The sequence below is a fragment of the Vitis vinifera genome, chromosome 4 (genome assembly GCF_030704535.1).
Source record: "Vitis vinifera cultivar Pinot Noir 40024 chromosome 4, ASM3070453v1".
Classification (NCBI taxonomy): domain Eukaryota; kingdom Viridiplantae; phylum Streptophyta; class Magnoliopsida; order Vitales; family Vitaceae; genus Vitis; species Vitis vinifera.
In genome coordinates, this window is record NC_081808.1 from 17,657,018 (window position 1) to 17,679,964 (window position 22,947).

General features: G+C 37.2%; 1 protein-coding gene across 1 annotated transcript in view; it reads left to right on the plus strand.

Annotated features, from left to right (window-relative positions):
* LOC100247921 (ALBINO3-like protein 2, chloroplastic) overlaps positions 1-22,947 on the plus strand; it is a 41,462-nt gene that overhangs the window by 542 nt on the left and 17,973 nt on the right. The window contains exons 2-5 of the mRNA XM_002273321.4: positions 14,249-14,355; positions 17,404-17,531; positions 18,541-18,612; positions 20,789-20,890. Coding sequence (XP_002273357.1) covers positions 14,249-14,355; positions 17,404-17,531; positions 18,541-18,612; positions 20,789-20,890 — 409 coding nt within the window. The remainder of the gene's footprint in view (positions 1-14,248; positions 14,356-17,403; positions 17,532-18,540; positions 18,613-20,788; positions 20,891-22,947) is intronic.

The following is a 22,947-nucleotide window of genomic DNA, read 5'->3' on the forward strand; positions in this document are numbered from 1 at the left end:
ACGGGAAAATGCTCTCCTTTTATTGGTTATCCTGTTGGGTTGCTCAGGAAAAGTCGGAAAAGGGAAGATAAGGAAATCTTATTTAATTTTTTTTTTTATAGGTAAAGCAATTGTATTAAAAGCGCTTTAAGTATACACGATGAATACAAGGCTAAAAATGGTTCTTGGGTCTCTGTAGAAAAATGGTTTGTTTACTGTGACGGAAAAAAATGGTTCTTGGGAGGGAAATATTGTTCCTTTTTTTTTTTTTTTTTTGCTTTTACTGAATTTCTAACATTTCATTGGCAAACATAGGGAATTTATTTTTGAATTGGATGTATTGGCTTGATGTTTTAAGAGAAGAAATCTATGTTCAATTTTACCCAAGCTGCGTATGAACTTAGGAAGCTAAAAAGATGCTAAGAAGGCAGTTTATGAAGCTAAATTTAAGGTGCATGATCACTTGTATCCTAATTTAGGTATAAGGGAGAAGAAAGATGTTTACAATATTATTAAGACATTTTACGGAAAAAAAAAAGGGATTATACCATATTGTGTCAGGAGAAGGTGCTTATTAGATTCTTTTAATTAAGGAGGATGAGATTAGGAAGGGTGGGGGGGTTGTTGTTGTAGAACATTCAATGAAGACCATGTAATGAATTCAAGTCTTGAGTACTTAGCAACTCCACGGAGGGAATTATGGATTGCTTCTGGAAAGTTATAATATTTGATAGAAAATAAGATAATGATTGAATGAGCAACAGTTGAATCTGACAGAGTACCTCCACTAGATGTGTATGAGTGAATTGTGTGTGGTTTAGTCAATTAATTTGCTTGACAATATTTGAGGACTAAGAATATAGTAATATTGTAATAGAAGTGATGCTCAAAGCTTCGCCTACTACCATGATATCAAATTCAAGAGTCATATGGTGAAACTTTGGGATTCAGAAATGAAATGGTAATAGAAAATCAGTCTACCCCCTTGGCAGGGAGGTTGATTATGACCTATCATTTATGTTATAGGGGGGTATGGGTGTCGAGTGTAGGTCCATGTCTAGATCTCGGATTCTTTGCATCCCAAAATCTTTGGGCACGATGATTCAACTGAAAAGGATCTTAACTATTGGTGCAGTTACTTGGATATAACATTAATTAAAAATAAATTAACACTAAATATAAGTACATTGATAAGTACAAGTCATCTATAATTTTGTGGGGCTACCAGTTGATGGTTTTGAGGAGGAAATCTTGGTGTTTTTAAGAAGGTTGGAGCTTTGTAAGAAAGGGAAGGCTGTGAGGCAAGGGTTAAAAAAAGGTCTCTTAGCTGGCTCCAAGTTAGGGAGGGAACTTCAAAAGCTTGAATGCTTTGTTAAATGTAAGTCTGATTTGATTAATGGGAGGAGAAGGGGAAAAAGTATTTGGGAATGAGCCAAAGTATGTCAGTGAAGCTATGCATTCTATTGTGGGATGTTAGAGGAATTAATGAGAGAGATAAGTGTAGAGTCATTAAGTCACTGACTCTCATGCATTTGAAAAATCTTGTTTGCCTTAAAGAAACAAAGGTAAACCAGATGTCAGTTTCCTTGGTGAGGAGCTTGTGTGGGGGTAGGTGCCTATAATGGGGGGCAATGGATTCTAGGGATCAAGTAGGGGGGGTTTTTGGTTTTCTGGGATAACAGGGTGCTACAACTCATTGAGATGGAGGTTAGGGCCTTTTTTGTTTCATGTTGGTTCAAAAATAATGAGGATAACTATGTTTGGATGTGAAGCTTTTAAAGGTGAACCTCATCAAGTTTTTCCTGCTCCATTTGTTCATTCTCAGAGCACTCAGATGGTGTTGAATGATTGGCTTCACAAGGAACAGCTAATCCAAATTCTGAATATATCGAAATATATTGTTTATTCTACATAGCAAGCCGTTGTTCTTTGGTTAGTCCATGATAGCTTGAGATTAGGAGAGTGTTTGGAGATCAATATCGTAAGGTACTTAAGAGCATTTAACTTGATGGAGAAAGTATAATTATTAAATAATGCCTATGTAAATGACGAAGTTTGTTGAAGTGGAGAAAAAGGCTTTCTAGGTAAAGTTTGAAGGTTCCAATGGGGGGACTTGAATCTCAATAACAGAGAGGAGTCGAGGGTTTGTTGTCTCAGTAGGATTTGGAAAGGAGGAATTGGAATAGTTGTCGGAGCATTTGAAGAAAACTGTGGAGTTGGAGGCTTCTGGGGGTTTTATTCGAAAGATTAGGGGCAAGACTAGGACTCACTTGATGGAGATTTGTTTCAATAGTAGAGGGTGATTCATGAAAATTACAGAAATTGTTACAAAAAGGAAACCATTAATCCTTGTTGTTCCCTAGGGTGTTGAAGGCAATGGGTGGGAAGCCCTTAGGAAGCCGATTTCTTTAGTGCAAGATTTTTATGATCAAGTTGGAAGAGTTTCGAAGGAGACGATTGAAGATTTTCAAGTGAGTAAGGGCATTTATAGAGGATGTCGGTCCTATGCAGATGTGGTTGCAGAGGAAGGACCTAGGAATGGAGCTCTCTTGCCAGTTGGAAAATGGGCCAGAGCTGTAATTTGTGAAAGCAAAGAAAAAGTTCAAGATTGGGTTCATGTAGGAAAAGCTATTGCGAGGATGATGGGTACGAAAGGAATGGTGTCTGTAACGGTGTCTGTAACCCCTATTTCCACTTATAAGGGGTGTTTCTTCGTGGATTCTGCAAGGAGAGCTGAATGGTTCCAAGAGCAAGGAAGTTTATTAGTGAGACTTCGTCTATTATTTTGAGGAGATGGTCGCCAAGAGAAAATACGGTTGTATTTGGAAAATTCAGAAGGGGTTGGTTAGAACTAAAAGGTCTTCCTTTTCATTTGTGGGACAAAGATCAGTTGAAATACATTCTGAAGAAGTGGGGGAGGGTAATGAAGGTGGCACGAGACTCTCTGAAGCTTGTAGACTTGTCGAAGGTGAAGTTGTGGGTGGAGATGCTTCCAAATGTCGTGCTACCTGCGTTGCTAGAGGTGGAAGATGGGGCTTGGTCATTCATAGTCGTAGTTTTAGTCACCGGAGAAGATGAAGAAGACGACCTTTTCAAGTCATGGGCCTCCTGCTCGTCCAATTTTTATTCAAGCCCACGAGATTGTAGCACTGTTGTCCTCAACGCTCCAGTGTGCAAAATCTTCTACAAAGGAGGTCCTGTTGTTTGTACACTCTCAAGGTTCAGTCAAAGCTAGGGTCGGCGGGGACGAGGCTTTCTCAGATGAGGATGGTCGGGCCTTTGAGAGAAAGCCCAATCTCTTCCCAACCGTAGTCCACTATTTTCCACAATAGTGGACTGTAACTTAAAAGGCCCGTCGTGGTTGGGCCAAAGAATAGGAGGAATGAACCCCTCTATTAAGATGGGTTTGTTACGAAGGGAAGAAGATGCTGCAATGAGAAAGGCGAAAGCTTTCTGAGGTTCAGACGAGAGGCTCTGCGAAGAAGGAAGAGAAGTTTGGTTCAAAGAAGTTGTGGACTATCCTTTTCCTCCAAGTTTTGATCGCCGACAAGGACTTCAAAGTTGCATCGAGCCTCTTTTGCTCGGGAAGTCATCATTAGATAGCGAAGAGTGCCCAAAGGAAGAGGATTTCGGGGCGGGATCTCAGGTGGAACGAAGATTCAGAGCGAGTCCTCTCTTTCACTGTCAATCGTCAAGGAATCGAAAGCGGTGTTCGGGGGAAGGGACTTCGTCGTCAAGAGGCGAAGCGGCTTTGCGCAAACCCTATTTCGAAGAAGACAAAGGAGGATTTTTGGGTTGAGTGGGGTTTGATCTTCGTGGTTCATCAGTCATGGATTTGCCTTCTAATCCAGAAATCAGAGGTAAAGGGCTCAACTTTAAGGGGAATTGTGGAATGTCGGTAGTGGAAAACATGGAGGTATGCCTGTCTTCACCTTCTCAGTCACCCAAGTCTTCTTTTCTCCCTTCTTTTGGTTTGGCACTTCCTTTGCCGAGTCCTTCTAGTCCAGATCTTCCTAGTTCAGTCTTTCATTCTTAGTCTCCTATGGAAAATTGAGTAATTTTTGAATTTTTTTCTAAAAAATACGTTGTTGGCACTTTTCATCAAAAATCTGTTGGCAATCCTATTCGTGATGCAGTGGAGGCCCAATTTGCTTATTCAAACCAGATGTCCGAGAGTTTTAACCCCATTAAGTCTAAACCCAATTTGCCTAAGGAGGTTTCCAACCTGGTTACAGTTAGCCAGGGTGATACTGTGGTCTCCCCATTGGGCGAGTTCCAAATAGAAGGTCTGTCCCCCAGGAAAATGGCTAAAGTGAGTGAGGTTTTAAGTTCTTTGGATATTAAGGTTTATTCCAGGAGGAAGAGCAGATGCTCCACAGGTATGTGAGACCTGTTGGAACTGGTTTGGTGGTTTAGGATCTGTGAGGTTTCTCCATGAAAATAATCAGTTGGAATACCAGGGGTTTGGGATCAAGGAAAAAGCAAAGGGTGGTTAAAGATTTTCTAAGGTTAGAGAATCCGGATGTTGTGATGATTCAGGAAACAAAAAAGGTGGAGTGTGACAGAAGGTTTGTGGGTAGTGTTTGGATTATCAGAAATAAGGAATGGACTGCTCTTCCGGCGTGTGGGGCTTTAGGTGGGATTTTGATTATTTGGGATTCTAAAAAACTGCACAGTGAGGAGGTGGTAATAGGATCCTTCTCGATCTTAGTTAAGTTTGCTTTGGATGGATGCGGACCTCTTTGCCTGTACGCAGTTTATAGCCCAAACAACCCCTCACTTATGAAGGATTTTTGGGTGGAGCTTTTAGACATTTTTGGCCTATTTTTTCCATTAGGGTGTGTGGGTGGTGATTTTAACGTCATAAGGAGAAGTTTAGAAAAATTGGGTGGTTCTAGTTTAACTTCAAGCATGAAGGACTTTGATAGTTTTATAAGAGAATGTAAATTGCTTGATCCACCTTTACGGAACACATCATTCACTTGGTCAAACATGCAAGAGTCTCCCGTGTGTAAGAGGTTGGATCGTTTTCCTTACTCAAATGAGTGGGGGCATTTCTTTCCTCAAAGCCTTCAAGAAGCTCTTCCTAGAAGGACATCGGATCATTGGCCGATAGTTTTGGATACCAACCCATTCAAGTGGGGCCCAATACCTTTTAGGTTTGAGAATATGTGGTTGCAACATCTTAGTTTCAAGGAAATGGGTGGGAAGGTCACAAGTTCATGAGGAGATTACAATTTGTTAAAGCCAAATTGAAAGAGTGGAATAAGGTTTCTTTTGGAGAGATAAATGAAAGGAAAAAAAGCTTCCTCAATGATATAGCTAACTTTGATGCCATTGAGCAAGTAGGGGGTCTCACTTCTGAACTTTTAGTTCAAACAGCCTTAAGTAAAGGGAAGCTAGAGGAATTAATTTTGAGGGAAGAAATTCATTGGAGACAAAAAGTTAGGGTGAAATGGGTTGAGGAAGGGGATTGTAACTCAAAGTTTTTTCATAAAGTGACTAATGGTAGGCGAAATAGGAAGTTTATCAAGGTGTTGGAAAATGAAAGTGGCTTAGTGTTGAATAATTCCGAGAGCATCACAAAGGATATTTTACTTTACTTTGAAAAGCTCTACGCGAGTCCTACTGGAGAGTCTTGGAGTGTTGAAGGTTTAGATTGGTCCCCTATATCGGAAGAGAGTGCATCTAGGTTGGACTCCCCTTTCATTGAAGAAGAGATTTCTAAGGCCATTTTTTAGTTGGATAAAGATAAGGCGTCGGGGCTTGATGGCTTTACCATTGCAGTATTTCAAGATTGTTGGGATGTGATCAAGGAGGATTTAGTGAGAGTGTTTACGGAGTTTCACAGAAGTGAGATTATCAATCAAAGCACTAATGCCTCCTTCATAGTTTTGCTACCCAAAAAAAGCTTGACAAAGAAAATCTCAGACTTTAGACCTATTAGCTTGATCACTAGTCTCTACGAGATAATAGCCAAAGTGCTATCTGGGCGTCTAAAAGGGGTACTACATGAAACCATCCATTCTACTCAAGGCGCTTTTGTTAAAGGGGGACAAATATTGGATGCGGTTCTTGTAGCCAATGAGATAGTGGATGAGAAATGACGATCAGGAAAGGAAGGAGTCGTCTTCAAAATTGACTTTGAAAAGGCTTACGACCATGTGAGTTGGGATTTTTTGGATCATGTGTTGGAGAAAAAGGGGTTTAGTCCTAGATGGAGGAAATGGATGAGTGGTTGTTTGTCCACGGTATCTTATGCAGTCTTAGTGAATGGAAACACTAAAGGGTGGATCAAGGCATCTAAAGGCTTAAGACAAGACGACCCTTTATCCCATTTTTTGTTTACTTTAGTCGCAGATGTACTGAGTAGGATGTTATTGAGAGCAGAGGAAAGAAATTCGTTGGAGGGTTTCAGGGTGGGTAGAAACAGAACAAGGGTGTCCCATTTGCAATTTGAAAATTATACCATTTGCAAATTATACCATTTTCTTTTCTAACACTAGGGAGGAAGAATTGTAGACTCTCAAAAGTCTATTGCTAGTGTTTGGGCATATTTCTAGGCTCAAGGTTAACCTTGACAAGAGTAATATTTATGACATCAGTCTTGATCAGAATCATCTTTCTAGGTTGGCTGAGTTGCTTGATTGCAAGGCTTCTGGTTAGCCTATACCCTATCTGGGTCTTCCTTTGGGAGGGAATCCCAAGGCTTGTGGCTTTTGGGATCCAGTGATTGAGAGGATCTCGAGAAGATTAGATGGGTGACAAAAGGTTTTTTTATTTTTTGGAGGAAGGATAACTCTTATCCAATCTTGCCTCACCCACATGCCCTGTTACTTCCTTTTCTTGTTTAAGATACCCACTTCAGTGGCTGCAAAAATTGAGAGATTACAAAGGGATTTTTTATGGTCAGGGATTGGGGAAGGTAAAAGAGATCATCTAGTTAGTTGGGATGTAGTGTGTAATCCGAAGGCAAAAGGGGGATTGGGATTTGGGAAGATTTCTCTAAGGAATCTCGCTCTCTTAGGGAAATGGTTGTGGAGGTACCCTAGAGAGGGTTCAACTCTATGTCATCAGGTCATTTTAAGCATTTATGGATCACACTCTAATGGTTGGGATGCTAACACTATAGTCAGATGGTCACATCGTTGTCCTTGGAAGGCTATTGCACAAGTCTTTCAGGAGTTTTTCAAGTTTACTCGGTTTGTGGTAGGAGATGGGCAAAGAATTCGGTTATGGGAAGATTTGTGGTGGGGGGACCAACCTTTGGGATTCCAATAACCAAGACTATTTAGACTAGTCTCGGATAAAAATATTCCTATTTCTTCAATTCTTGGTTTTACTCGTCCTTTCTCTTGGAACATTAATTTCCGTCGTAACCTTTCCGATTCTGAGATAGAAGATTTAGAAGGCCTCATGTGGTCATTTGATGGTTTGCATCTATCACCTTCGGTTTCAGATGCGAGATCCTGACTTTTATCTTCTTCAGGGTTTTTTTTAGTAAAATCTTTCTTTCTAGCCTTATTCCAATTTTTTGGTTCTCCTCCATCTTTTCCTACTAAGTTTGTTTGGAATTCTCAAGTCCCTTTCAAAGTCAAGTCCTTTGTCTGGTTAGTGGCACACAAGAAGGTAAATACTAATGACTTGTTACAATTGAGAAGACCCTACAAAGTTCTTAGTCTTGATATTTGTAATCTGTGCATGAAGCATGGAGAATCAGCAGATCATCTTTTCCTACATTGCTCTTTGATGATGGGGTTGTGGCACAGATTATTTCAGTTAGCCAAGATGGATTGGGTTCCCCCGAGGAGCATCTTTGACATGTTGTCCATCAATTATAATGGTTTTGGTTTGTCTAAAAGAGGGATAGTTTTGTGGCAAGCTGCGAGCATCGCTTTAATTTAGGTTGTGTGGTGAGAAAGAAATGCGAGGATTTTTGAGGATAAAGCAAGGAATTTAGAGTATCTTTGGGATTCTATTCATTTCCTTGCTTCTCTTTGGGCTTTTTGTTCCAAGGTTTTTAAGGGGCCCCCCCTTAATGTGTTACAACTTGATTGGTTAGCGGTGTGCAATTCCCAAAGGGTTGGTCTAATCTAGAGAGTTTGTTTGTTATTACTGTGTATTTTCTTGTTTTTTTATTCTTGTAGTTTAGTTTTCTTTGGTGGGAGAATTTTTCATCCTTATCTTGTACTTCTTTTTTCTATCAATATATCCCTTTGTCGTTTCCTATCAAAAATAAAAAATAAAAAAATAACTTTGTTTGGATGTTCACCGACGTTTATGGTCCAGTTTTAAATGAGGAGAGGGAGTGTTTTTGGAATGAGTTGAGTGATATTAGAGGTCTTTGGAATGACCCTTGGTGTGTGGGAGGGGACTTCAATGTTGTGAGATTTTCAAGGGAAAGGAGGAATTGCTTTAGAAGTTCGGGCTCCATGAGGCTCTTCCAAGAAGTTATCGAGGATCTGGAGCTAAAAGACCTCCCTTTAATTGGTGGATCTTTTACTTGGTGTGGTGGTTTAAATAAAAGGTTGGCTTTCAAGTTGGGCCGTCTTTTGGTTTCTAATGATTGGGAGGATCATTTCAACGACTTGTTTCAAAGCATTCTACCAAAACCGGTCTTAGATCATACGCCAATCTTGCTTCATGAAAGAGAGGATAAGGATAGGAAAAACTTCTTTAGATTTGAAACATGTGGTTGAAAGTAGATGGTTTCAAAGAGTTGATCAGAAACTGGTGGAAAGGTTATAGTGCACAGGGCTTTTTTAGTCAGATTTTGGTGGTTAAGCTTAAGGCTTTGAAGTAGGATCTTAAAGTTTGGAACAAGGGGGTTTTTGGCAATGTCTCTACTCAGAAACTAATTGCCTCGTCTCTATTGGGGCAATGGGATGTGTTGAATATAATGTATTACAAGGAAAGATTATACACTATAAATACATTATATTCAACACTCCCCCTCAAGCTAGAGCATATACGTCATATGCACCAAGCTTGTTACAAATATATTTAATCCTAGGACCTCTGAGAGATTTAGTGAAGATGTCTGTTAGTTGATCATTTGAATTAACAAAACTTGTAGCAATACATCCTGATGCGATCTTCTCTCTAATGAAATGATAGTCAACTTCAATATGTTTGGTCCTTTCATGAAAGACTGGATTGGATGCAATATGTAATGCGGCCTGGTTATCATAGATGAGTTTTATCTGTTCATCCTTTCCAAATCTCAACTCTCGAAGAAGATGTCTCAACCATATGAGTTCACATGTTGCCAAAGCCATAGCTCGATACTCGGCTTCAGCGCTGGATCTGGCCACTACATCTTGTTTCTTATAGGATGCAAAAGAAAGGGAAAGGCCTCTCATAGAGGAGGAAAGGGAGGTTAGAAGGGACCGTGGTGGAGGATTTTAAAAAGTGGGCAGTTTTGGAGGAGATCTCTTGGAGACAAAAATAAGAGAACTTTGGCTAAAAAAGGGAGATAAAAACACTAAGTTTTTCCATAAAATGGCCAATGCTTGAAGAAGGAGAAATTTTATGGCTAAGATTAGGTTGAGCAATGAATTGTTACTGGAGAATATGAGATTAAAGAGGGGGTGGCTAATGCTTTTCGTACGAGCCTTTTGGGTTGGGGGAGTGGAGATCGAGTATTGGTGGGATGACTTTTGATTCTTTGCCAAGTGTTGATGTTGATGGCTTGGAGACCCCTTTCTCCAAGGAGGAGATCCTCTTTGGTTTATCTAATCTAAGTGGGGATAAAGTCCTTGGTCCGGATGGTTTTACCATGACCTTCTTGAAGTTTTGTTAGGATTTTGGGAAAAGGGATGTGGTGGGGTTTTTTGTAGAATTCCATGATGTAGGGTCCTTTGAGAGGAGTTTAAATGCCACATTTATAGTTTTGGTTCCTAAGAAAGGCGGTAGGCTTCTACAAGCTTCTAGCAAAGGTCTTAGTCAATAAACTTAAAAAAGTGGTAGGTAAGTTAGTTTCAAACTTTTAGCTTGCTTTTGTGGCAGAGAGACAAATATTGGATGTGGTTTTGATTGAAAATGAAGCCATTGATTTTAGAATTAAAGGCAATTTGAAAGGGGTTATTTGTAAGCTTGATATTGAAAAGGCCTGTGATCATGTAGATCGGAACTTTGTTTTTGCAATACTAGAAAAAAATGGGGGTTTGGCTCCAAGTGGATTGGTTGGATTAGATGGTGTATTTCCACAATACGTTTCTTTGTTTTGGTCAATGGATCCCTATTGGGGTTCTTTCAAAGTTCTAGAGGATTGAGACAAGGTGATCCTATGTCCCCTTATTTGTTCATCTTGGCAATGGAGGCTCTTTGGGGGTGTTGTTGTTTGGCGGGGGCTTCTTAGTTAGGGGAAGAGAGGCACAGATTGGTGATCTCCCATTTGTTATTTGTTAACAACACCTTCATTTTTTGTGATGCTAGTAAGGAGAACTGAGAGTACCTAGGATGAATGTTTATGTGGTTTGAGGCTTTATCAAGGCTAAGGATCAATATGGAAAAAAGTGAGATGATCCCTATTAGGGATGTTGCAAGGGTTCTAAGGTGCAAGTGGGTGCTCTCCTAGCCACCTACTTAAGCCTTCTCTTGGGAGCCCCTTGCAAGTTATCCAAGATTTGGAAAGTGGTGGAAGAAAGAGTCCAGAAAAGGCTTCCTTTGTGGAAGAGTCAATACCTCTCAAAAGGTGGAAGACTTACTTTGATGAAAAACACCCTATGCAACTTGCCAATTTATTTTATGTCATTTTCTATCATCCCTAAGAGGGTAGTTGTTAGATTGGAAAAGATTTAAAGGGATTTTCTTTGGAGAGTGAGGGCTTTAGATCAGAAGCCGTATCTAGTGAATTGGGCTACTATGTGCATGGAAAAACAAAAAAGGGGCCTAGGCATTAGAAGTTTGTCCGTCTTTAATAAGACTCTTATGGGGAAATGGTCTAGGAGATTTGCGAGCAAAAGGAACTCCCTTTGGAAACGGGTAATTGTAGGCAAGTATGGACAAACTACGCCGGGGGGTACTAAAGATGTGAGAGAAGGACATGGAGTTGGGTGTGGAAGGCTATTAGAGGTGGCTGGAGGACCTCAAGTGTAAAAATAGATATAAGATTGAATCTGGTAATAGGGTGAAATTTTGGAAGGACAAAATGGTGTGGGGACACCTTTGAGGGAGTCTTTTCCAAAACTCTTTTCTATAGCTTCTTCAAAAAATGCTTGGATGGTAGATGTTTGGGACAACGGTAACCGGGATCCTAGATTTGGGAGGCAATTGCATGATTGGGAATTAGAAGAGGTTAAAGTCTTTTTTAGGATGTTGTATGAGTACTCCATTATTTTGGGTACCGAGGATATTAAGGTGTGGTTGGTTACAAATAATGGTAGTTTCTCAGTTAAGTCTTTTTACTCTTCTTTGGCATTTAGGAGAGCATAGGTGTTTCCGTTTTACATAATTTGGAACTCGTGGGTGTCATTGAGAATCAGTTTTTTGCTTTGGATGCAACTTGGGGCAGGATTTTGACATTGGATCAACTCATATGGAGGGGTTGGAGGATTCCTAACAGATGTTGTATGTGTAAAGCAGAAGCAAAAATTGTTGATCATATTTTTCTTCATTGTTTGAAGGTGCAGTCTTTGTGGCATTTGATTTTTGCTCTCTTTGGGGTTCAATGGGTGATGCATTCCATAGTTAAGGGTGTTCTCTTGAGTTGGTGCAGGATCTTTGTTGGTAAAAAGAGAAAGAAAGCTTGGAAGGCTGCTCTGTTGTGTTTGTTTTGGACCATTTGGAGGGAGAAAAATAGGAGAGCCTTTGATAATTGTGAAACCACGGATCAATTGATCAAAAATTTGTTTTTGTACTTTCTTTGGGATTGGATTAGATTGTACAGTGGGGTTGGCTCCTTGTCGTTGGTAGACTTTGTGGATTGACTAAGCTCTGTGTAAAGTGTGGTTGCAATTTTTTGTGTTTTTCAACTGTTTTTGATAGTTGGGTCTCTTTGTATATACCTTGTATACATTTTTTCCTTTAATACATTTTTATATTTACCTATTAAAAAAAAATCATCTATAATACTACATAGTTAATTGTTATTGGAGAATATATTTATTATATCCTTTTTATTTTAGTAACATGCTAATTGTTATTTTACTTTTATGTTGTTATTAATGATGAGCTTGTTTATCATGTCTTTTATTTCAATAGTTGAGAAAGATCCTTAAGACAATATTATACAACTAAACTTTAATTAGTTTAAAATTTAAAAAATTATTTTTTTTTATTGGAAAAAATTTAAAAAATTATCGCTAGATCTTTTGAGATTTTAATTTTGATATTTATCTTTAGATTTTTCTATGCTATCAATTATTATATTTATCTTTAAATTTTATCTATTATAATTTTAAAAAATTAGGAAAGAGATAAAGTGTAAGGATTGATTCCCAATCATGTAGATATTGTCTATTTTGAGCCCAAAGGACCTTCATGACTTTAAAACACACCTACATGGGTAAGAGGAGCCTTTACCTCTATAGTCTTAGGAATTTTTTCCTTTATCCCCCCCCCTCCCCCCCTCCCCTTTGTAGACACGATGTCCTCATTGTGACCTACAAGATTGCATGATCAAACAAACAGGCATCTCTTGCGAGGCCAAACAAACAGACATCCCTTATAGGGTTGAGGTTTGACTTTGATACTATTTGCAATGATCTGCTCCCATTCGTGTAGATATTGTACACTCTAAGCCCAAAGGACACACATGACTTTAAAGCATATCTATATGGTTAAGAGGAACCCATACATATATAATTTCAGGAACTTTTCTCATATTCAAAGTAGGATGTTACATGAAGAGTGGAATAAATGTATCAAAAGCAATATAAATCTAATTTAAAAAAAATTAAAGAAAGAGATAATGCAACTAAATAGCCATGTCCAATGCAATATATCCGTATATGACGTGGATATCACACCCAAACCTGTGTTGTATTGTGTTGACGTATATCAAAGACTATCATTCTTTGTTAAACAATATTTGGACAAATTTTGAGAGAGGAAGAAAGACCTTAGTTCGAGGCCTTTCTTTTAGGTGCCCCATGTATATGTTTTGTGTACCTCAATGTATTATTTTTTGGTGTCAATTTATACATACCTTTCTTTGCCTATGAAAAACATTTATAATATGTGTTTTCCTAGAAAAAATTAGCATAGGACAGGATCTCAAGGGAGATAGCATGATGGGTTTTTAGAAAAGAAAAGGAGTATAGACTAAACAATTTTGGGTGATTCACTAATGTATATTTCTAGATCTAAAAAACCAGATAATTTAGGTGATTCATCAACATATATGAGGAAGCAATAATTAGCATAATACAAGTTGGAGGAGCAACAAGTGAACTTTTTTCAAGGATTAACATCAAAGGATAAATGTTTGATGTTAATCCTTGATATATACATTAACAAAAATACAAAAAATAAATAAAAAAGGAGAGAGAAAATCTTTGGTATTGTCATCAATGAAAGTAGTTGGAATTGTCAAGAAGATATTCCATGCTTTATATTGTTTGTAGGCAATGGAATTTTAGCTTTTGAAACAAGAATAGGAGTTAATTCAAAATTATGACTATGGAGCATTAATTTTTTTTTTTTTTTTTAATATATGTATTAATAGAGAAAAGAGACATAAGAAGGATGGGAAATCCCCCTCATGAAGTACAAGCTTGATCAAAAGAACTAAGTAAACCTCCACTAACCCAAGGAGGGCTATACAAAAGGAACAAAAGGCCTATACAAGTAAAAGAATCCTAACCCTATAAACCCAACCCTAGGGTGTACAATAATTTAGAATCTAAAATTTTTAGTTAAGCTCAACTAGGGATGTATAAAATATAATTTTAGTGAAAATAGGAATAGAGTTGATGGTACAATTGAGATTGATGATTAAGAGATCCTTGAAGCAATAATTTTGTTACCAAAGGTTGATGAGAATGTTACCCATAGAAACTGTCTTTTTGGTTGGTAGCGAACCTTGACATGGAATTAGAGCTTTTCTTTTTGTTAGGTTGGGTAGAAGTTCTAAAATTTGGCTAAACATTAAAAAATAAATAAATTTTGGACAATGTTCACTTCTGATAATCACATGAATGGTGCATAGAAGTGTAACATATCCTCATGTTTCTTCCATATTATGCATTCATGACTTGAACTTATATGATGTTTAATATTCTCAATTTCATTTTAGCTTCTTTTTCTGTTTTAATTGACCTAACAGGTGGATAATAATTGCTTCCTCTACTTTGGCTCTCAGAATTGCACTATTCCCCATTTTGGTGCTGCAACTTAAGAAAATGAAAAGGATTGCAGAGTTGTTACCTAAATGTGAGTTTTTTAATTAAAACATTATATCAGATTTTTAGCTATTGTTGTCACTAACGTTTCAGTATTTTTTATTTTGAATTTTTCCTGGAATTGGGCCAAATTCTTTTGTATTTTGTATTGTAATTGGAGTTATCAAGCACACATAGATCATCATTTCCATACATATATGTGCATGTGTATGTGCATGTGTATGTGCATGTGCATGCATTAACACAAAAGGGTATTGAAAACTCGGTCTTTCGATGTATGAAGATTAGTTTTATTCCTAATTTTACTTTGAGTCCACTTTTCCTCTTGATGATTGTTAGGGTGCATCTTGAAAACTGTTTTATTTTTTATTTAGTCTTCATGTCTCTAATTAATGACCATTATTTCTACAATTGTGAATGTACCTTGCTGATGGTTTTTGTGTCCTTTAGTGTAAAAATATCTATTAGTTATTGTTTTTGAGTGGCATTCTCTTAGTTTGAATAGACTTGAGGGAAAAGGGAGAAGAGGGGGTGGGGGTTTGAATAGGTATTAATTAAATTTATTAGGTTTTATTAAGTAGTCTCAGGCTATCAAAAAAACCATTAATTAGTCTCAGGCTAATTCCCTAAAACTGGTTCCTATTCATGTACCATATTCCCAACAAACAAAAACAAAAACAAAGTTAAAATCTAGACCTGATGCATGAAGCTTGGTGGAAATCCCATTTGGGTTTGCAATAATGTTGCTTTGCTTAAATGATGAGACTAGACATAGGCCTAGGGTGGGTGTGATTTCTAATGTCATAAAAATTTTGGCCTCCCTTATTGGATGCTAATTGATTTTTATATGAGATGACTAAAGCCTTGATTGCAACAAGTGGTATTAGAGTAAAAGGTCATCGGCTCGAGTCATAGAAGCGTCATATTATTGGAGGGATATTTAGGGTTACAACTTTGCCTAAACAATGTTCCTAGAAACAAGCTCAGGGGTGGTTTGAATAGGTATTAATTAAATTTATTAGGTTTTATTAAGTAGTCTCAGGCTATCAAAAAAACCATTAATTAGTCTCAGGCTAATTCCCTAAAACTGGTTCCTATTCATGTACCATATTCCCAACAAACAAAAACAAAAACAAAGTTAAAATCTAGACCTGATGCATGAAGCTTGGTGGAAATCCCATTTGGGTTTGCAATAATGTTGCTTTGCTTAAATGATGAGACTAGACATAGGCCTAGGGTGGGTGTGATTTCTAATGTCATAAAAATTTTGGCCTCCCTTATTGGATGCTAATTGATTTTTATATGAGATGACTAAAGCCTTGATTGCAACAAGTGGTATTAGAGTAAAAGGTCATCGGCTCGAGTCATAGAAGCGTCATATTATTGGAGGGATATTTAGGGTTACAACTTTGCCTAAACAATGTTCCTAGAAACAAGCTCAGGGGTGGTTTGACCATAATTGGATGCTAATCAATTTTTAGATGAGATGGTCAAAGTCCAAATCAACAAGTGGTATCAAAGTTATGCCCTTATGGGAGCATTATGTTGGATGAGGGACATTAATTGGTTTTTAGATAAGATAATCAAAGTTCATTCTGGCAACTTATATCAAAGTAGAGTGTTAAAGGTTCAAGTTATGCGATCATGTTAGATGAGGGACGCTAACTGATTTTTAGATGAGATTATCGAAGCTTGATCTGACAAGTGGTACTAGAGCCAAGGGTTATTGGTTTGAGACATGGGAGCATCATGTTAGGGTTGCAGCAATACCTCTCTACCTGACTAATAGCTCTAGAAATAAGTTCAATGCCATAGAAGGTTTGACCTCCCTCATTGGAGGAGGGTCAAATATTTGAGGAAAAACCATTGGACTGACTGGAATGTATGTAAGATAGGCATATTCCATGGTTTCTAGTATTATTATCGAGAGTGGGTCTGAAGTATCTGTTTCTCAAATTTCTTCGTATGGGAGAGGCCCATAGATTTTGATCGATGCTATAGGAAATGTGTGTGTGTGTGTGTTCAATTTTAAAGTCAAACCAGATATGAATGATTAAAAAAGGCCTTTAACAAAAAGGGTGTGCAACCCAACTAGAGTACATAAGGCACACAAATGTCAAACAAGGAGAACATGAAGATCATAGATTTGGTACCCATTTACAGTGAATGAGGATATAGAGTCACTAAATTTGTCTTGTTTACAGACGCAACACCAATTAACATACTCCAACCTCTCTCCACAAGGTGATCAATCATAAGAATTTTCTTTTATGCTGCCTTCCAAACAAAAAAACTAACCTTGGACCCTGCATTCGAATCTCTTTAGCGGCCAAAGTCAAAGACATGTAAAGGGACTTGACAGGAGATAGGCCACAGACTTGTAATGGGACTTAACAGGAGATGAAGGATTTTGCAAGTTGACCAATTAGGTTCAATGAATATTTTGTATAATGAGCTAATCCTTTAGATCAATTGAGCCAGGGTCTGATCTTGAGCCATCGAGCTGAACTTCTTCCAGTTCCTCAACTAAATTGAGTGATTTGCCTTTGATTTAACCCCAGTGCAGCTCCTTACTTCCAATTATTTCATTCAAGGTTCATTCTTGATGCCCTTTAGGCCTTTTGATCCCATATTACAACAGAAGCTATGGACCCAAACATCTTTGGATTTTTAAACCAAGATTTCTTGCTAATTTTCCATTATAAGGTCAAATATCTCCTAGGTATTCATTAACCTGATACACATGGGAAAAAACATGATTTACATATCGTACCAGAAGATTTCCTAGAATTGATGAGGTATGTTGCTGCTTTCCTTCTAGCATCACATGCGGTGTGTGCACCCCTGCAGCACCACCATGACATCATGCATATGCATCTCTTGTACCCTAAGCTTCTAAACCTAGTGCACAATAAAAATTTGTACAAATCTTTTTATTTACTTGACATGAAAATGAAGTGTAAAACTGCTGATTTCCTTGATGGTAGGATTACTAAAGAATTCCTTTTCTTTTCATTGTAGTTTGGCTGCTTAACTTACATATAATTTTTGTTTGACTTTCATATGTTTTTTCTCAAAGTGCCTCCTCCACTGCCACCACCCCTCTCAGGAAGAAGTTATTTTGACCAAATTTCACTTTTTCGTAAGGAAAAACGAGCAATTGGCTGCCCTTCATTTTTATGGTTCCTTGCATCCTTATCCACCCAGGTAATAATCTTTTCTACTTTGCACATGAAGATATATATAATATATGTATGTGTGAATGTATGTATGTATGTATATATTTTTTATAGACAAAAGAGCAATATATATTAAAGAGATAAAAAAGGCTACACCAAGTACACATGAAGTATACATTTGCACTCCAAAGAAATAACGAGAAAACCCTCTGCTTACTGGTAACCTAACTAATCAATAAAATCAATCATAAAGAATGACTCTTGCCCTAGATCCTCTTTGGTCCATTCTAAAAAGTTACACAAAAAAGAGAACTCTAGCTCTTGATTTGAAAGCTTAACATTATCAAAAGCCCTTCTATTCCTCTCTTTCCATATAGTCCAAAACAAAGAAAGAGAAGCAACATGGTCCTCTTGATGAGGTCCAAAAAACACCATTTTGATTTGGGGGGAGATAAGTAAAATCTCAATGGCAGCACTTGGTTCATTTCTTATCCGTTAGCCTTAGGAAGTGAATACTTAAACATTTTACAATTTTAAACATTTTAGAATTAAATATTCTTCTAGTTCTGTTGTTTACATTTACTTATTGTACTTCTGAAAATGTTGGCATGTTTCTATGTTCATAAGTTAAGTTACTTTGTGAATTGTTTCACATTTACGAAAAAGAACAAATTTATATTATTTTAGAAGCTTCAAAATCCAGAGTTTTGTTGTTTACATTTACTTATTGTACTTTTGAAAATCTGGCATGTTTTTTTTTGATAGGAAACCACGCATGAATATATTGATAAGATAAAATAGTACATAAGGAGGATGAGAAATCCTCCCACCAAAATTAAAACTAAACAACACAATAAAATAACATGACACTACACCGTCTCATTGGATGTTTGTATGTTCATAAGTAAAGTTGCTTTGTGAATTGTTTCACATTTATGAAAAAGGACAAATTTATATTATTTTAGAAGCTGCAAAATCCAGAGAGACTAATTTTTCAAAGTAATTCATCTCGCATTACCTTGGAAATCAATCTGTAGGTGCCATGCTTTATCTTGTGGATGATGAGCATTCGATGGATGTCATTGGATCATCATCCTGGCTTTGATTCTGTAAGTGGCCCTGACATACTTAGATATTTTCATGTATACATGCATATTCATATACAATGTCAAAATGTCAGTATTCGTTTTATCATCTCTTGTTTTTGTTATGCTTTTTGGTTGGACTTTATATTCATTGTTGAAGGCATCATATGAGCGGATGAACAAACTTTTATGTTCTTTTCCTCAAGTTACTAGCTTTCAGAAAGCTTCTATATTTTATTATTTATATTGCTTAAATGGTTATAAGGGAAAATTCGTATTATCTACTGTTTGGTGTCACATATGGTAGAATTAAAACAACATGGGAATTTGGAACATAGACACAGCTCCTCCTACGAATCATGTTTACCATAAGAGTAGACCAAATCAAGCACCGACTGCAATGGGAAGGAATAGATCTTGACTGGTGTAGCCAATTTGTGAATTTGGTTGTGGCTTAATGATAAGATATCAATATTCCACAAGGTTTTCCCGCGAGGGAACATACATAATAAAAAAAATCTAGAAAATATGTGAGCAAACAATAATACATGACTTGTAACCATGTCTTGAATTCAACATAAAATTATTAGGTTCGTGTTGGTTTAATTGTACTCAAGTTGTAAACGGTTCATGTCCAGACCATTGTGCCCAACTTGAAATGACCTAAATCGGCATGTTGTTTTGAAGCAAACAATTTGACACAGAATCTCTTCCCTTTTTTCTTGTTTGGTAGGTAAAACAAAAGTACATATATTAAAAGAGCTTGAAAAAGGGTGAACTAGAGTACATGTGATGTATATAGATTAAACAAGCAAAAAAGGAGAAAGACAACTAAAAACAACCTCTTTCTCCTTACTAAGTACTCAACCAATCTACAAAGGCTATCATGGTCGGAAGAGGATCATCTATATAAACTCTAACCCAACCCAAAAGATAAAGATTACATTAGAAAGGAGGATTTGATTGCTTGAACCGACAATTCTACGTCCTCTAATGAACTATTACTTTCCTTCATTAGGTCCAAAACAAGCATAAGGCAGCAGCCTTCTAGGCTTTCTTCCACTTCTTCCCCCACAAAAGAGCCATGCCAACTTAGAAGGTTCCTCTTATACAGAAGCACATCACTCATGCTACTCCTAACAGATTCTCACTATGGAACATTGAAGGAATAAGTGTTTAGCTGATGATTCTTCCCTTTTACACATGTAACATCTATTTGGAATACCCCATCCTCTCCTTTTGAGTTAATCAAGCATTAACATCTTTCCCCAAAACAGCTTCCCAAGGAAAAAGAAGCCCACATTTTTTGGAACCCATGGGTTGCAAACTATGTTTATAGGGAATGGTTCGCTTCTTCCTTCAGCTAATAAAGTGTAGAAAGATTGGACACAGAAATTGCCACTCTTAGTTTCCTTCCAACCCAATATGTCTTCAACATCCCTTCTTAATCAACTTATTGCAGTTTCTGAAAAAATGCCTCCATTCCTTCCATTTGCCTTTTATAAAGCTATCTATGAAAGTGGGGACTCCACCAAGCCTTTGATTCATTTTGTAGATTGGTTAGCATCAGTTGAGAGAGGGTTATTTTTTTTGTGTTTTCTCTTATGTGGCTGAGCCATTTGGTGCCCATGATATATATCATGTGTGGTGTACTATTTTCTTATGTCATATATTGCCTATCAAAAAAAAAAAAAAAAAAAAAGGTTGGAGGCAGATGTAGCTTATTCTTTTCTTCCCTGTGCATTTTAATCTCAATTAACATAACTAGGCATGTTGAATATTTATTTCTCATTCTAATGGTTTAGCAAATTCCATCGATTGATGATAATGTTATTAATTGTGAGGATGATTTATTATCCTGCTTCTCATTTTGGTACACCAGTGGACTAGTCCTTTTTATTCATTAAAATGGAAACATTGACATGATTACTCGTATATGATGCTAGTAACCTAGAATTTGTTTATTTGAACTTTTTAAGATTTTCACGTTTATTATTTGAATAATTGACAAATTTTGATTAAATGTATCTGTTATGGTAATGTGGACTGTGTAATACTGTGTTAAATTTTTTTACACACAAAGATAAAAAAAGTTATTCTGTAAACTATATTTGACTATGTGTTAAATTCCTATCTTTCTTTTCTTTTTCTTCTTTTATTTCTTCTACTTGAATGGTGAATTCCAGTTGAATTTTTGCAGGGTGGTGCTCTGTGGTTTCAAAATTTGACTGAATTTCCAAATGGTGTTTTGGGACCCATCTTTCCAATACTGATTTCTGGTTTGCATTTCATAAATGTTCAGGTATTTGAGTTATCCTCTTCTCTCCCTCCCTCTCTTTGGCATTTGATAATCAATTTATTGATCTTACTTATTATATTACAAGCACAGAAAAAAGGTTCATTTTGAGTACATACAAACTACACAAGAAACACCTGAAAGGGAACAAAGGAAAGGAATAAAACTCTTCATTCCAGTGACAATCCAACCTGATAAGGATATTCAAAGAAGACCTGCTCCTTTAATTTCTAAACAATACCCTTTTTTCCTACCCTAGTAATTCATCCCCTTTATTGTCTTAGATATGCCAGATGTCTCAGTGTGTAAGACATTGGATAGATTTCTATACTCAAATGAGTAGGAGCAAAATTTTCCTTATAATCTTCAAGAAACTCTTCCTAGATTGACATCTAATCATTGCCCGATTATCTTAGACACCAATTCACTCAAGTGGGGACCAACTCCTTTAGATTTGAGAACTTGTGGTTGCTCCATCCAGCTTTCACAGATGGTTTTACTAGTTGGTGGAGAGTTTTTCGGAGCGACGGTTGGGATGGGCAGTTCATGAGAAAACTACATTTTGTTAAATCCAAATTGAAAGAATGGAATAAGGAGTCTTTTGGAGAGTTAAAGAAGAGTATCCTTAATCATATTACTAGCTTTGATGCAATTGAGCAAGGGAATTTTTCTCTTTAGCTCTTAGAGCAGAGGGCCATGCGAAAAGGGGAGTTGGAGGAGTTACTGTTCAAGGAAGAGGTGCAATTAGAGGCAAAAATCTATGGTGATGTGGGTAAAAGAAGGGGATTGTAATTCCAATTTTTTTTCATGGGGTGGCTAATGGTAGGTGTAAATGTAATAGGAAGTATATCAAGGTTTACATTTTGGATAACATTGATGGTATTTTAGCGGAGATTTTGCATTTTTTTGAAAAGCTATATGCGAGATCTTTGGAGAAGCTCCTAGGCTTGATGGTTTTGCCATTATTGTGTTCCAAGAGTGTTGGAATGTGAGTAAGGAGGATTTAGTGAGGGTTTTTCTAGAATTTCACAGAAGCGGGGTTGTTAATTAGAGTACAAATGCCACCTTCTTTGCTTTAGTGCCCAAAAAGTGTAAACCAAAAGGATTTTTTATTTTAAACCCATCAGCTTGACTACTTGTTTGTATAAGGTCACAGCCAAAGAGTCAAGTATGTCCCTATGTCGGATAGTGCCATCACAAGTACCTTACAAGCTACTTGCAAAGAGACTTCAGCCTTTGGAGATCAACCTATGGACACTAATCTCTTTTATCTAGATGGTTTTGACATAAAGGGCCTACTCCTAGCAATGGATAATGTGAAGTCATCTTTGGCTACCATGGGTATTAGCCTCACTAATTGTAGTAAGTGTTCTTAACTTCCTATTGAAACTCACAATTAGTCTAGGCATAAACTTAAGGTTTGTTTTGGGAAATTCAATCAAGCTAATCCATGGGTGTAAGGCGGTCAAGATTTAAGGAGTCTTGTTTATTGTCGGTGGGGTATTCTTGTTTTATGAAGATAAATTAGTTGGAATGTTCATTGATTGGGATCTAGGAAGAAAATGAAGGTAATCAAAGTTTTTTTTTATTTATTTATTTAAAGGAAGCTCCAGATGTAATGCTTCAAGAGAAAAAGAAAAATCAATATAGGCTCTTAGTGAGCAGCCTATGAATGGCTAGAAATGGAAATAGAGAGTGGAAGGAGTTCTCGGCTTGTAAGGCCTCTAGAGGTGTAATGCTATTTTGGGATATTAGGGTCTTCAATTGCTATGAGGTCTTGGTGGTAGGAACTTTCTTTATTTCAGTCTATTTTCCTACAAAGTTGTGAAATTTGAGTGTGAGATGGAGAGAAAGGGAGGTGGTAGGTGCTGGTTCGCTGTGGATTTGAAGTCTTTCGAGATTTTGATCAACAATGTTGGGGGGGAAGCTACGTGGTATCATCTTGGAGAGAAGTAGAGGCTTCTTCAGGATCAGGTTTGGCGATTCCAGTTTGAGGTGCTTGTTGGAGGGGGTGGAAGTTTGTTGCAGGGAGGAAAGACATGTGAAAGTTGTAAAAAGTTGGG